At 41.5% G+C, this 16,249-nt stretch overlaps 1 protein-coding gene across 1 annotated transcript in view; it reads left to right on the plus strand.

Moving 5' to 3' along the window:
• The window catches only part of tcf7 (transcription factor 7), an 80,336-nt gene that overhangs the window by 51,304 nt on the left and 12,783 nt on the right, over window positions 1-16,249 (plus strand). The window contains 3 exon segments of the mRNA XM_073480061.1: window positions 8,724-8,749; window positions 8,751-8,812; window positions 15,742-15,861. Of these exon segments, the coding sequence (XP_073336162.1) occupies window positions 8,724-8,749; window positions 8,751-8,812; window positions 15,742-15,861 (208 nt within the window).

The following is a 16,249-nucleotide window of genomic DNA, read 5'->3' on the forward strand; positions in this document are numbered from 1 at the left end:
GATGCTATTGCAGCTACGCTAACCTCTTGTGGAGCCGCCATTGTTGCTCTCAAGCGAAGGACGCTGATTGATTGCAAGGTCAGGGTGAGACTTAACAGTTTCATTATGGACACATTTATTTGTAATTTTGATGTTTGATGTTATGAACTACTCTGCAGATGTGAGAGCAGACAACCTGAGTGACAACACGAGTGGATTTAAGGAAGCCAGATAATTTGTTTCACTCGACATATTTGATTTTTTGCGTAACGAACATTACAGCTGTAACAACACACATGAGATTTAGCATCTTAGTTTCAAGGGGGTTCCTACTTCTCAATGATTTTATCACTCGAAAGCTTTTTAGACAAAATATTCTTTGAAATGCAGTTTTTCTTCCGTTAACATGATGCTGAAAACAATTATACTGGTTATGGTTTTATTGCTCTGATTATATTACACTAGTAAAGATGATTCATTGAAACACAAGACATAGATCACAACAAATGGTGCCAAGCAATAGTAAAAAAAAAAAAGGCAAGAGGGTGCAGACAGAGGTTGGCATCGTAAAAGTCTGCAGCTGATAACCATGAAATCGCTCCATAATGTGATAAGGTGGAAATCATGGGTCCTCCGGCACCACCTGGGATTTCCCGAGGAGCTGCTGTGACACAAGTTAAAGTTTGCAAGTCCGAATGAGATGAGTGAAGGAATTTTGACAGCGGTGACGATGACGATGAGACAATCGGGAGTGGAGAAAGAGACTGAGACGAAGAGGAAGAAGAAAAATCAGAAACTTGAGTTGAACAAAAGTCCTTTCTTGTCTCTGATTAGATATTGGAGTCTGACCTCAGGCAATCTGCTGCCTGCTCCGTCTGGAAATCCCCTTTATCCAACGAAAACACTCTCCATGTCTGGTCTAGACTCTCGTGTGTGTGTGTGTGTGTGTGTGTGTGTGTGTGTGTGTGTGTGTGTGTGTGTGTGTGTGTGTGTGACTAGCACCGTGACTCAGCTCTTAATGACAGACTGAGCCACCTGCTTCTAACCCCTTACACGCATGCACGCACACACACACACACACACACACACAGCTAACACCTGGCTATCTTTCTCACATCATCTCACCTGGATTCTGACGACGTTTCCACTCAGTAACATAATGCAGTGAGCACACACACGCACACAGGCACACACACCACCTGACATCATTCCTCAGCTCGTCACAGGTAGGGGGGTTACCTCATCAGTGATGTCATTTTTTTTTGACGCACCTATCTACTCCTCCTGCATCGCTGGGCTCAACGTTGATCAATACAGTTTTATACCTGTTGACAGAGAATCTAAAGATTAAAGCTGAAGTTATGAGATTTTATAGAGAGAGTCAAAGTTTTCACCAGTTTCCAACCTTTTTGTTTGGGCTCATGACGACTTAAAACGAAGAAATGTCTGCTTGCATATTGTGACCAGTTTAGCCAAAGAGGATTTTCTATATTTTTTTTATTTTTTTATTTCTGAAAGTGTGAAATGATCCATGAATTCACAACAGCCAGGAAAATAGATATGATTTCGTGCTCTTCTCTCCTGTCAGTCATCAACCTTGTGTTGGGATTCACTGGTTTTAGATGCAGCAGAGCCGTCGACCACAGGCATGTCTGATACAGAGTCGTGCTTTTGCTTTGATTCGATTTGTTTCAAGGTTGAGGAGAGCGTCATGTTGGCCAGCAGGGAACAAAGGGCCAAACTCAACTGATTCATGCTTTCTGTGATTCATGCTCTCACAGAAAGCATGAATCAAAAACCTGATTCATGCTTTCTGAGAGACTATGACCGAAAGAAAGTCTGATTTATGTACCTGAGTGAACACAGTTTCATCTCAAAGCTTCTCTCAGCGCAGTCATCCTTTAATAGCTCCATCTTCACATTGATAATCAGTGTAAAAAATAAATAAATATCACCAGACTTGTTGAATTCTGGCTTTTGTTTTGTTTTTGTGCTTTTGCTGTTGTAGCTGGCGTTAGCTCTTGTGGAGCTGCCAAGCATCGTTTGGAGTTTCTGTCTTGTGAAAAACCAAAATTAATGGATGCGGTTGGTAAAATTCAAAGTCAACATTCATTAAGATTCTGAATCGCGTTATTGTCATCTCTTATATCTCGTATAATCATTTGATCTCTTGTATTTTCTGCGCTCTGCCACTTTCTTATCTTTATTCAAAGTTAAACTATCTTTTGACCTCACAGCTCTCACTACATTCTCACTGCACAGTTTACTTCCTGTGTCGTTTCCCCTACTCTCTGTTTTCACTGTTGCCTAAAAAAAGTAACTGGAGGACCTTTAGTCGTATTTCACCTTGACAACCTCCCCCTAATTTCCATTCATTTTATCCTCATAGTGAAAGCAACAAGAAAAGCAAAACTGTGTCATATGTCAGTGCCCTGTCTGGACTACTTATTGTAAGAAACCGCCTCTTACCATCAGACACAAAAATATCTTCTTTCACCTAAATTCAGTTTGAGGAATCTATTGCAAATCAGTGTCTTTTTGGGGGGGAGCATCAGAAGCAACATCATAATACAGCCGAGTGAAAATATATTTGCAGAGCTTTTAGGTAAAATAAACATTTTCCTAATCCCAGCTATAAATTTAGCTGCGTCAGTTCCCAAACATGACAGTGGAGGTACAGACTGTCACTCCTAAGCCCCCCCGCCCGCTTTATATCATCACCCCACGACACTGCAAGAGACTTAAAATAAGAGACTTAAAGTGACAATGACTGGGGATGCAGGGACGCCAGTTTCCCTGGTAACCAGTGAGCCTGTGTCTGGTTAAACAACTTTGTACTGTTTCTGTGTCCTCATGCAGGCACAATAGTTAGACCCCAGAAAAGTAAAAGCTCGCCGTGATATCACTGATACGTCTGACAACAGAGCAGCACAGCAGAGTGGGAAAAGTGGAAAAAAGACATTGGCAATACATTTATTTAAGCATCAAAAGTACTAGTAGTATTCAGCATTTCTGTGTTTATCGGAGCAGTGTTTTGTGTGTTTTTTAAAATCTAATATCTGATAAAATAAATTCATTTAAGTGAGTAAAAAAGTAAAAATTTTGCTTCCAAAATGTGGTGGAGTGGAAGTATAAAGTAGCAAAAAGTCAAGTACAAGTGCCTCAAAATTGTAGTTAAAGTATAATACTTGAGTAAATGTGCTTAAACTAGGTCTGAATGAAAAATAAGTTTAAGTTAAATGTCCAACATGTATGAAAATGCCACCTCAAATGCATACTCCAAATAAATAGTGGGCAGCGTATCCCCAGTGTTACCGCTAACTGCAGCTAACTGTAGCTGCCATTAGCTAATAAGCTCATTTAAGTGTGTAGCTAACGGTCATAATAGCAGACTCTGCCCAGGCTGCGAGCTCAGAGCACCAGGGGAGTGCTCATGTTGTTTATTATGGGATTATCACCTCTTAAGGTACAAAGTCATTAGGATCTAGCTCTGGTTAGCATGCTGACTTTATTAGGTATCTAGCAAACACAGTACAGAGACGTCTGTTTTTCTTCATTCTGTTGATAATTTAACTTATTTTGGGAATGAAATTTATTTTGTTGTGAAAATATGGACAGCTGTACACCTCCCAGTCTGTCCGAGCAAAGTCAGCTAGCTGCATGGCTAACTGAGCTAACTAGCTGATGGTAACTGAAGTAGGCAGCAGTTGTTTGTAACAAGTAAAGCAGTCGGTCCCTCAGGAGACACCCTAGATCAGTCAGAGTTGAGGCAAAGCAGCTGGAGGACTTGAGAGGAAAAAGCAAAAAAACATTTTCTCCACAAAATATGATTCAGTTTCAACAACATAGTAAAATTATTTTGCTCTAAATAAGAATTGGTTTAAGATGCGTGTAGTTAAGAAATCACAAATCTAAGACTTTGAAGGGCTGAAGTGTTCGACATTATGATCCAGCTGGTCAATCCAGTCAGTTCTTTCATTTCTTCAGTCAACCATAACACCACTTAACACCATGCGTTTCAAAATTAGTCGATCACAGTTGATGCAACACCGCCACATCGCTTTGACTGTTCCTCAGATGTGACTGTTGGCTCGGACAATGGAGCGTAAAATACCGAGAGAGAAAAGCAGAAATGAAACGCGTCTGCTCGCTGTCGCACTTTAATGTGCAAGATTAACACTTGTTGACACTTACTGTATAGTTGCGTATGGGCTTCAGGTATTACTGTACGTGTGCTACAGGAGTGTGAAGAAACAGTCTGCAAACTGCACGCTTCAGTCACCTGAGCAGAGCTTTTTTTTTTGAGTACTTTTTGAAGTGTTGCTTACAGAATCAGGGTGTATTCTTACATTTTCTTATTGTCAGCTCTGCAAAACCAACACTGAATTCCTCTGTGCCACAGCGCTCCACTTGTGTCCAAAAACTATATTGTCACTGAGCCACTCTGTTGCAGTTGGCATGTTCCTTCACTACCATGAACAACACTGACTCTAGTTTATTTTGGGTCAACACACACACACACACACACACACACACACACACTTTCCTGCTGCTGTAAATACTCACAAGAATGTGTAACCAAACTAGTAACTGTGGTTTAAAATGGCCACAAAGAAATTTACTTTTTATTCCTATTTTAATCATTTTTGCTAAAAACGACAAACTGCAAGCTGTTTTAGGAGACACGTTTTTTTTTTTTAAATCTGCATTTTTAGTAAGAACGACTGGGTTTGGTGCATTGAGAGGCAGACTAAGGCATTGTTGGTTTTGTGTGTTTTCTTGGGAATTGTTATAGAATAATGGCGGTGAAGTTTGAAATGTTGCATTTCAGTTTTGAAACTGAGGTTAACATTGCTTCAGACCATATTTCTAGCAGTTTCTGGTAACTCCACCAATTTGACATGATGAAGTGTGTTGACAGTACTACTGCATATGTTGAAAAAAAGTAGTATAAAGCCTTTTTATGGCTCCAGAGGAAGCTGCATGTAATGTAATAAACTCTCTCCAGTGATGTCACTCAGTGGCTAAGCTGCATTGTGGGTAATATAGGCACCAGGAATAAAAACGTGGAATAAATAGGCGATATCTCTGGTTCTGCTGTATCAATTTGTTTTTAAACTGTCCATAATGAGTCCAACCGTGTTACAGGAGTGCAATGCGACCAGTGGACTGCTTTTCAAAAGCTGCTGCCTACATTACTTACAATGCAACTTCACTGGAGGCAATTTATCTGATTATGTGCATCTTACTCTAGAGCCACGAAAGGCTTTAAACCTTTACTTACTTTTTCACATAGCAATAGTATTCCCCAAGACCTGTAAACACACTTAACACTTTAAAAAGCATGTTAAAGTAAGTTAAGTAAAAGTTATAAAGTTTACATTTTTTGCCTTTTAATTACTCAAGAAAAATACGTTTCTCTGCAGATGATACTCTATTATATACTTGTGTTATCTTTATACATTTCATTTTCTTAAGTCTCCAAAGAGAAATAAGTTGCATAATAGCTCTCCTTTAAATGATCAGTAAAATTCTAACACTGTAAAATATGTAAAACTATACCCTGAATCTCTTTGGGAGCTCATGTTCCCGTTTCTGTTTTACATTTATGAACTGATGAGAGTGTGAGTCACTCTGCTTTAAAACAACATGAAGGGAAACTGTGTTTTGCTTTTTGTCTTATTATTCATCACGTTTCATTTCCAAAAGAGTCATATTAGACATGCTTTTTAGAATCTGTAGTTTTGCACTGTAAAAAAATGACTTTTACTATTAGTGTGACTTTTGATGTTCGGTCTTAATAGAAGTCACTCTTCCTATACTTAGTATAATTTGTCAGCACTCATTACCGCCCTTACTGTAACAAAACACTACAAAGTTTCTTCTGGTCTTGGGCTCTTTTATGTACACCACACAGGCTGCTTGTCAACTCATTTAAAGGCTCAGATGCTGCAGCACTTGCACTCTCAGTGGTTATAACCACCGCAGCAACATTATCAGTGCAGGAATACCATTTTCAGCTCTCACTTCAATGTGCACACGTTCTGATACCGAGCTCACGCAGAGCCGGTTTGACTCAAATAGTTTCCCTTTTAAGTGTTTCCCGAGACACTGACATGGAGACCGTGAGATAGTTGCTGTAGTTGTCATTAGACGGCCGCTTTAAAAGGGGCATTCCAAAGAAAACTGCCCCATTACTGCTGCTAATTTTCCCCTTCAGGTTTCCCAACAACAAACAGGGCCGATAGCCGAAACGTGACTTACAGAAACCAGTGTCATGTTTCCATTGCTTTCAAGTGTGACACATGAACAGTCAAAATAAAACTTGTGTACATTGTGTTTTTTGATGTTAGCCATACAGTCATTTCAGGTAACTTGGGTGACTAGGAAAAGGGATGTTAAGGGAAGTAACATCTATCATAAACAGTTAAATGGGGCTCTGGAGGTCATTTATCAGTTCCCTATTATTCAGTACAACATGAACTCAGATAAAATAATCTATTCTAGCCTGAGGGCAGATTCAAACTGATTATAGCCCTCTGGCAAAACAACACAGTGGCTGGTGTGGAGAAAATGCAAGTCCAGATGCAAAGATGCTGCTGTGCTGTTGATACTCTGAGGCAGGACTACAGCTTTTTTAGTTATCATGGCAGTAAATCTTTTCTCTGTTTTAGTGCTTTATAGGGAAAAGTAGCACAATGCTACAACAACCATGAGCCTCAGCCATCGTTGCTTTGCATAAGAAGCGAGTCATTGGCGCCAATCACAGCAGTAGAGACTTCCAAATCTTCATTGTTGAACTTGAACATAATACAGCGCAATAGGTGCTGAATCCTTCCTAATTAATCCCATAATTGCAATTTATTTGTTTTCAGCTTTTTAACTGAACAATCTTTTCTCCTGCTGTGAGCGGTGCATGTAAAAGACATTTACGAAAGGGTAATTGGATGTTTTCTTGCCTCGGAGTTAATTAATACTTTGACTTTGATACAAAGCCAGTGTTCATAAAACTTTCAGATATTTTCTCACACAGCTTTTATTCTTTCGATGATTTGATGACATGAAGCTTGATGAGCTTCTGTCTCCAACTATGAGTCACGTCATATTGTCTGTAAACACAAAATAAGGTCAGCCTTGAATAATTTGATTGGTTTTAACAAATGACATTACACTCAATTAAAACTTTCCGACCACAGTTTTGTCGTTTGTTTGCTGCAGTGTGGTGTTTCTCATGGAAACAAATGAGGAGTCCATGTTTTGTTGAGCGGTGCTGTTGTCAGTCTGAACACACCCTGAGGGTAAACCCTGTTTATAAGACGGGGAATTTACCCTGATAAAGACCTATAAATGTTGAGCCCAGGGTAGAGAGCAGGGGAGTCCCTTCTCCTTCCTTAAGTCTTCTCAAAGCTCTTTATAAAGGCATTTATTATGATTTCTAGAGATTCACGCAATGTATAAGTGCGTTAAAATATCTGGTCAGCAAACCAGTACTGTTTTGTATTTTTTGTCCTGCTACATTTGTTTTTTTTCTTTGTCTTTATGGTCATTTAATCATTTACACATTCATGTGAAATCCCTGCGGCATACATATTTTGGTAGCCCAGGTTGTCCAGAGAAAAATGATGCATATAACTTGATTATGCATCACAGGGTTGATGTTATACAAGCATTATTACACATAAAGACAAGGCAAACCAGAAATAGAGGGGGCAAAATAGGTTACTAGCTTAACTGGAGGATTAAAATAGTGAATTCTTGCAGTTGGATAGATATGTGACTAATGAGAAAATGGTTTTGTTGTTGGTACGACTCAGGATGTTTGTTTACATGTATTTGTCATAGGGTAGAGCAAAAAACCAGGGAGGCGGAGGAGAAGGCGAGAATGAATCTGGGAGAGACCATAAAGTAATACAGGGGGGTTGGATACATTCTGGGAGAGGAAAGGAAAAGAGTTGTAATGAAGGAGGGAAGCCTGGGAAAGAGGGGTAAAAGGTAAAAGAGAGGTGAGAAACTAGGAGAAAGAAGGTCTGATCGGTGGAAGGGTGGAGGGCTGCAGGAGAGGATGAAGGAGGAGGAGGAAGAGGAGGGAGGAAGGGCGTGGTGGGACAGACTGAGGGAGGGGAGGAAGGATCGGAGTGGTGAGACAGGTCGACTGACTCAGTCACATTCCTGACGTCCAGATTTATAGTGGCTCGGGGTCCTGAAACAGGCCCGGAGCCGCGGCCAAATTACAGTCATCGAGAGCATTCCTCTGCTGCAAACACAGGTTAGCAGCCGGGCCGCCGCTAAAGTGCTAGGTGCTGCCTGTTGACAAATGACTTCCTTTGAAGGGCACAAAGAGGGAGACAGAGGGAGACGGGATATTTACTGTGCGAGGGCACAGAGTCGAGCTGTCTGTGTTTCTTTTGTTGGAAAACATTTCTGCTAAAAGTAGAGATGAAGTATGTTGAGATGGTTTGTTTGTGTGCATGTTTGGGGTGTGTGTCTGTGTGTGTTTTTAAAATGTGGGGACTTTTTTACCACAGCTTGTAACTTGTGTTGGATAAACCAGTGAAACCAACTGGCGACATCAGCTCCCAGCGGAGGGTCCAACACACACAACACACTACTGTTAAGGGTGTCTCTGCATTTAATACCAGGTTCCCAGAGGACTAATAGCGCTAATAGCTCATTGGACCCGGGGCAGCTGACCTCACCTAATGTGTGTGTGTGTGTGTGTGTGTGTGTGTGTGTGTTTCCTCCAGGCGTTCACAGGCACCAGTCCCAGGAACCTCTCAGGGTACTACTCCCTCCCTCCAGGCGGCGTCAGCCAGATCACTCCCTCCATGGGCTGGTGAGTCGCACACACACACACACACATCTGTACAGCTGTGACTCAGTCCTTTGTGTACCCGTGATGACCTCGTTATAACGCACAATCTTTCCACAACGTTAAAGGAACGCACCTTTCTGTCTGTTACATAACAAGAAGTTGATGTATAGCCGAAGTCGATTAATCCACAGAGAGCAGAAGTGAGCGTCGCCCTGGTTCCCTCAACAAAATATTGGATAATTGCAGAAAAGTTTTCTGATGCTACTCTTCACAAATGAACAAACCTTTTTTAAGTTTAAATTAAAACACCAGAAGTAAAAAGCTAACATTATAAATGAACTCCATCGTGGCTTAGATGTCACCACCACAAAGCTTCTTACTACACTACACCACACACACTAAACTATAAATTGATCAGTCTACGAGTTGTAGTGTTGAACCTGTGTTGTCTCTTTTAGCCACTTGTTAGCAGCCACCTTTTTAAAGACATGTAAACACTTTCATGTGTGTGGTATTTACTGATCTATATTCTGCCCCAGAACAAAATGTGAAAATCTCTTAAGCTTGTGTGAACCACAGACCTTTATACCAGACACCGAGAAAATAACCTGCAGATAACTCAGAAATAACAGTCATCATTGGTGCAGCCCTTAACTGATGCTACACACTTCTGTTGAGGATAACTGAGAAACAGTACGGTATGTACCAAACAGTGAAATTATGTAAGTGATGGAGACTGAACATCTAGAAATCTCTGCACAAGAGCTTAATATATATATGAATAATTTAGTAGCTGACAATACACCTCATACTCATTGTCTGAAATGTGAGCTGTTGCCGTTTTTTTGTTTTTGTTTTTGATGGAAACTGAAATTAATTAATTAGTAATGAATATAATCATTTGTCCAACCCCAAGTCCAAAGTCTAGTCCAAACTAGCAGGCTGATGCACTACTGACCTGTAACCTTTGACCCTCAAACATTAAATTTGTCCCCAAAAAGACAATTTACTTCAACCCTTCCAAACACCATCATCATCATCATCGCCATCATCATCCCACAGCACTGCATGCACACACGGTCTGACCCGGGTCAGTGTTACATACATCACTGTCTCACCTGGTGTCACAGCAGATAACCTCAGGGCCCGTTAGCATGGAAACCACCTCCTTTGATCCTCTGTGTTCGGGACTCTTCGTCAACCTGTGGCCTCTGATCGAAACGAGGAATGCAGAAGTTTATTATGAAATGACGACTACATAATAACTCTTTTATTAACAATCTTGTCACAAACAAGTCCTCTGAGTGCATGTTTCCACTGACGACTAAAATCTAATTATCAGTAAAGAGACTTAATGTGGTTTAAAACTGGATGTTGTTGCCAAGAAATCATCATCGTATACTGTGAAGGAGAAAATAGACGGCGGTGAGCACAAGTCATGCGACATCCTGTCACGGCTAAGCTTGCAACTTGCAGTCTTCCTCAAGATTGTGGTGGATTCTGGGAATTGTTGGCAGATTCAGGTAGACCCCGGCCTTCAAGCCTCCAAATTTAACCATTAAAATGCGTGGTTTTTGGCTTTTATCCGCTACGTTTCGAGGCAGCAGCAGCGGTGTAGAAAAACTCGGCCACATCTGTTCCATATTCAGCCGTTTCATTTGGAGTTTCCATCATTTTTGAGTCGATTGTGAGCTCTCAATGTCATGCTGGTTGATTGTGAACTTATAATGTCAGACGTCCATTGATTTATGGATCAACATAAATCCATTTATTACAACCTACAGTATCTGTGCCTGGACAAAATCCCCTGCAGGAGCAGTTAAAGGCTTACATCAAATGTCACGGAGATTTGGAAAACGGAGGCTTAAAACTTTGTGTGTGTGCATTCGCTTACATGTGTATCTGTTTTTCATGTCCGTCCCCAGACGTCTCTCAAGTCTGTTTTATCTTTTTCAGACTGTGGATTTTTTCACAAATATTATTAGCAGCTAATCTCCTTTAACCCAGATTATCTGCTTGTTTCGGGCCCCTGTAGTGTGCTCCTTTGTTGACGGAGATGGAGGAGAACACAGAGAACGAGTTGGTTAAATGTCAAAACAGTTTCTGTTGTTTCCACTATTAGCCTGTTCTGTACTCCATGACCACCTCCGTATGTTCCCCCACCCCCCGGGGCTTTGCCGGGCTGGTTGGTGAGTCGTGTCGGACCAGGAGGGGGGTCAGGAATTATTTGAGATGTGTTTTGTTGTTTGTAAGGATGCAGCTTTGCAGCCTCCCAAACACGTTGCATTATTAAATACAGTGTGAACGGAGAGCTGAGGGGGATGTTTATAAAAGCCTCTTCAACTTCAGTGGAGACTGCAGCACAGCCTCCTCCTCCTGTCTCTTTGAGGAACTACGGCCTGTAGAGGTCGGATTATTCTGGGAAGGAGCTCGTTCGTACGTGTTGTCCAAACACATTCAAAGAGATGAGATGATGTTTAGATTTGTAGTCGTTAAAAATAGAAATACTTTCCAATTCACTCTGGACAAAAAACCCACTAACATGTCTTCAGTTTGATTCCAGCTCTGATGTGGACATGCCTCTCTGACATTGAGGCTTAAATATATTTCCATCATGAGCTCTCAGTTTTGATTGTCGAAAATTTAAAACATGATCTGTGATTCTCCCAATATCTTTTCAAAAACAACACTTAGCTGCTACATATCCCCAAAAATATGCTTGATACCATGTGGCCTATCTTTTTACAGAAGAATATGAAAAAGTAAATCAGTTGTCAGGGAATTAAACCAATGATCCGTTGATCTTGAGATACCAAGATTTGTTGGTCCAACAGTGACATGGTCGTCAGATCAAATGGTGACCTCGTGGATTTGGAGGACCATGACAGCCTCCATTTAAGTAACGCTTGAACATCGCTTGGTCGGCCTTGAGACTGACGTAAAAAGCTGCTTTCAGGCGTGTTTGTGACGTCAAATGTGACACAAGAGAAAAAGAACAAAACCAAACGTTGTCTCCTGGCGATGGGAAAGGAGTAAATCGCCTTTTTTTGGTGGGTTTACCAATGTCTAAAAAAACCCACATATATTCACTAATTTTGGTTTTAAATGGTAATTAAACAAGAGAAGGAGAGAGAGAAGTTAATCCTGGCTTTCTTCTCACCTCCACACAATTGACTAATGTCAGAAGGTGGTGTAAAGATGTGGGGGAAGGGTCGTAAGAGCCTTTCCAACCATCCAACTAGCCCTTCTCATGGAGACTACAGCAGCTCTAAGTGGCAGAGTTGGCAGTTAAAGTTGCATTTTTTTACAGTTTGGCTCTAAGAACAGACATTTCCACCGAATAAGTCACACATCACCATGCAAATTACCGAAGTGAGAGACCAAAAGAACCAGATTTTCAGCCTTTGTCGCAGAAATGTCTTGTTTGCTTCGTCCTGCATAATTGAGCAGCTGAAATTGCAGCTATGTGGATGTTTGAAGTTCGGGTGTGCCCAGTAACAGCCAGAAAATTAAGCCCAAATTCACATTTAGTGATCGCTTTAGTACATCAAGTAACAAATGTACTTCTCGGTCCTTAATCAAAATATTTAAGGCCTCATAGTCCTTTCTTTGGTGTCGGAGACGAAGTGTGAAAACTATTCCACGTTTACATTTTCAGACTCCGTACGTTGGACTGAATCCATCACTTTGCAGGTGTTGTAATTACGGTGTTGTCACTTGTAGTCACAACGGCGGTGCTCAAAGCGCTGACCAGACCAGAGCACAATGGAGCATGTGGCCTGGTTTTTCATCTCATTCCCAGCATACCTCTGCCCAGCCATGCCTGTCACATGGGGGGTGTTTTTCTGTTCGAATGTGGCGTCGCCGTCACTCAGGAGCCGCTGTTTGCGCGGTGTACAAGAGGGCTGGTGTTTTCTCTTTTGGCTATGTGCTGGAAAATAAATCCAATTAATTGATGGATCGATTGGTTTATTTCTGGATTCTGGGTCCTGGTGTGTGTGCAGCTTGCCTGGCGAGATAAAGAGCAGAGACCAGCCCGTTTGGTTTGAACTGGCTTTATCTGAACAACACTTGACCTGTGTTGTAGTGTAAAACAGGATTACAGCGTGAACGGTCCTCCGGGAGATGAGCCCGGTGATCTCTGGATCTCGTCCCAGCCGCGGGGCCTCTGCTGCTGGGCTTTTACTGTACGTGCAGCGCCGCCCTCCTGCGGCTACAGATTGGATACAGCGGAGAGAGGAAGAGGATGAGATGAGCAGAAGTGTGTGTGATGATAATGGAGATTGTAAAAGGTGGTTTGTGGATTGGAGAGTGTGTGTGTGTGCATACGTTGAAACATAAGGATGAATCAGCTGAAGGGAGGGGGGGTTGTATTGGCTCTCAGGGGGGAGAAGTGTGGTTTTATACATATCAAAGGCTCCTGCTTACGTCCCATCCCCACTCTCGACCTCCCATGGTGCGTGAGTGTGTGTGTTTCTGCTCCCGGTAAGCCAAGTATTGACATACAGCTGTCAACAGAGCTGATCCGAGGCTCGGCGGGGGATCTCCGTGCATCACAGCATCACAAGAGCCTCTGCAGAAGATAATTCTATAGATGTGAGGAAGAAGCTCAGAAGCATCAAACCACCGCGTTTTACTTTTATCAAACGTGTTGGTGCTGAAGTTTATTCTACAGAGTTATTTGCATGCATTTCATCAAATCTCATACATTTAAATACACTTACTGCTACACAGATATTTATATAATTCTATAATGTATTGAATTTATATATTTTGTGCAAGAGTAGAAATTTAATGAAATTTTTTTTTTTTTACATTTTTGTCTGTGAGCTTCTGTAAAACCTGCTAGATGTTATGATAAAAAGTCAGTGTTGTAACAGTAGTTAACCTCGATCCATGTCTCACAATATGCCACCTTGGCTTCTTGAATTAAAGAGAATTGGGCCTGGAAAGTCCTTGAAAAGTCTTTGAATTTGATGTTTGATAAGGTGCCCTGTGGACAGGAGAGGTGGGAAACGAAGGCCTCTCCTCAAACTCAAAGTGAGAAAACAAGTAGAATTAAATAAAAAAATAATAAAATCTTAATATTAATTACAGGACAAAAACAAGAAAAATATATATAAAGATTTTTCATTATTTCTGATTCCAGCTGTCTGATAATCAATAAAACTGAGAAGATATCAGTGTGTTTTCAAGATGTTTCAAAAGAAAGATGATGAATGGTGGACAATAAGTTTAAATTCGCCCAAAGCAGTGCCTCTGTATCACAGTAGAGTGAGTTTATATTGTTTTTAAATGCATATCTTCGTCATGAAATTGCACTTAAATTAAGATTATAATGGAATTAAATTGCCCTGAAGGGTTAACTGCCCCCATGTGGATGAACTAAAGGTCTTCCTGTAAAGCTAAAAGGCATCAACTGTTGCCGTCTCTCCCCTCTGCTGTGCTGTGGCAGGCAGAGCCAGCCAGTCTATCCTGGCCTGTCCCCCTGTGGATTCAGGCAGTCCTACTCCTCCAACCTCTCCAGCGCCACCTCCTACTCCAGGTACCGTAGGCCTCGGACCGAGCCGGACCGAGCCCAAAAAAAAAAAAGCAACAACGCTCTGCATCATCGACTCCTGTTTATAGCACGAGCAGAGGCTTATTGGAGCCAGCGTGCTGTAAACAGGACGAGTTCAGTGTTTTCGCCAAAAAACAAGCTCAGTCAAGGCAAACTGAGCCGAGCCGAGCTACCCGCTGCTGCAGAATACAAGATGCTGACACACACGCACACACACACACACACACACACACACATCAGGACATTGACAGCTTTTTCCTTGCTATCGCTTTTGTCCCTTTTCTGTTTTTGTGTGTCCCTGACCCTCGCTAATAAATCTACATTTTAAAAAAAGCAGTAGGCTTTTTTGTTTTTCAAGGACGCACACGAACAGGAAAAAGTGTGAACCTCATGAACTCACGCTGTGAGTTTGAGAGCGCTACAGTGTCGTCACCCTCAGCCAGGTGTTTTGTCTTGTTGTTCTGTATTTGCTTAAAGCTGCGACTCCGATTCGACACCAGTGTTAAAGATGTCTGCACACACGCACAGAGTAGAAGTCTGTATCTGCCACAGACTGATGCTTTCTCGCCACAGCGCTTTCCAGCTCTGCAGGTTCTCTGCAGAAGGCCTCGGTCACACAGTAACCAAAGGTGCACCAACCTTTCATAGATATTTTACATATATTAAGCTAGTATAGATATAAGAATTAAGAATTACATTAAATTTTCTGATCTGAGTCTTTGATCTCACACCTTTAACGTGGTGAATAACTCTTCTTACATGCTTGTTTTTAATTATGTATTCCCCTTCTGCAGCCCTACCTCTGAGCTCCAGGTTAAAACAATATAAATATATTTTTTGGTTATTTTTTGACCCAGATGCTCGCTCGGCTGCCACAAGCTGCCAGCAGCTGATGCTTATTGCTGCTTCGTTGTCAGTCAGGCTCCATTTCTTCCTCTTTTATCTCCGCAGACTGTAAAGATGCTGACACAAAACTTTTCTGGCATAAAAAAATATTGTCTTTTATCTGTGAAACTTTCCTGAAAAATCCCTAAACTTGCCTCCTTTAAGACTTCAATTGATATGGATGGAGAGTGAAATTATTATTTTCTTGACATCACACAACACATCAAGATGTGAAGGTGCCATGTTTCTGGTCTCCCAGCCTCTCGTTCAGTAATGCTAGGACGCCCTCTAGTGGTGACAGATTTTTTTTAACATCACTGCTGAATACATAAAAAGAAGCAAGTCAGCAGTCAGGAGGCCTCGTCAACTTAAATGCTTTAATGCTTTCAAGCTCGGTGCTTACCGAAACGTCTGCTCTCGCTTCAACGCTCTCCGTCCTCTCTTCCCACCTCGCTCACACTTCTCTGATCTGACTAAAAGATTTCTGTCTGTCTTCCTCCTCAAGGTTCCCTCACTCACTGATGCTGGGCCCGTCAGGCATGCATCCTACAGGGATCCCCCACCCAGCCATAGTGCCCCCTACAGGCAAACAGGACCACGACCAGTATGACAGGAGCATGTATGTGTAAGTATCGCCTGCGTTGTTTCAATCGATCACACTCCTCTTTCATTGTTCTTCTTCACATCCTCCTCTTTTAAATCTACCTGTCTCTTGCAGGGTTTGACAATAGTTTGAACTATTTTGTGGATGTTTTTAATACATTTAAATGTTTACCTGACTCACTATTGTCAAGTAATTGTCTGATATTTTAATATTTACTGAAATGGAGGGAAAGGAAACTGTATTTACAATAATTGGACACGTTGGGAAATAGGCTACTTGTTTTCTTAACGAGAAGTTAAATGAGAAAATTGATAGACAGAAGCTGGTTTGCTTAGCTTATCTTAGCTTAGCACAAAGACTGAAAACAAAGGGTAACTGGGTAACAACACACCAAACTTTATTCCTTGTA

Source organism: Pagrus major, chromosome 13 (assembly GCF_040436345.1).
Source record: "Pagrus major chromosome 13, Pma_NU_1.0".
Classification (NCBI taxonomy): Eukaryota; Metazoa; Chordata; class Actinopteri; order Spariformes; family Sparidae; genus Pagrus; species Pagrus major.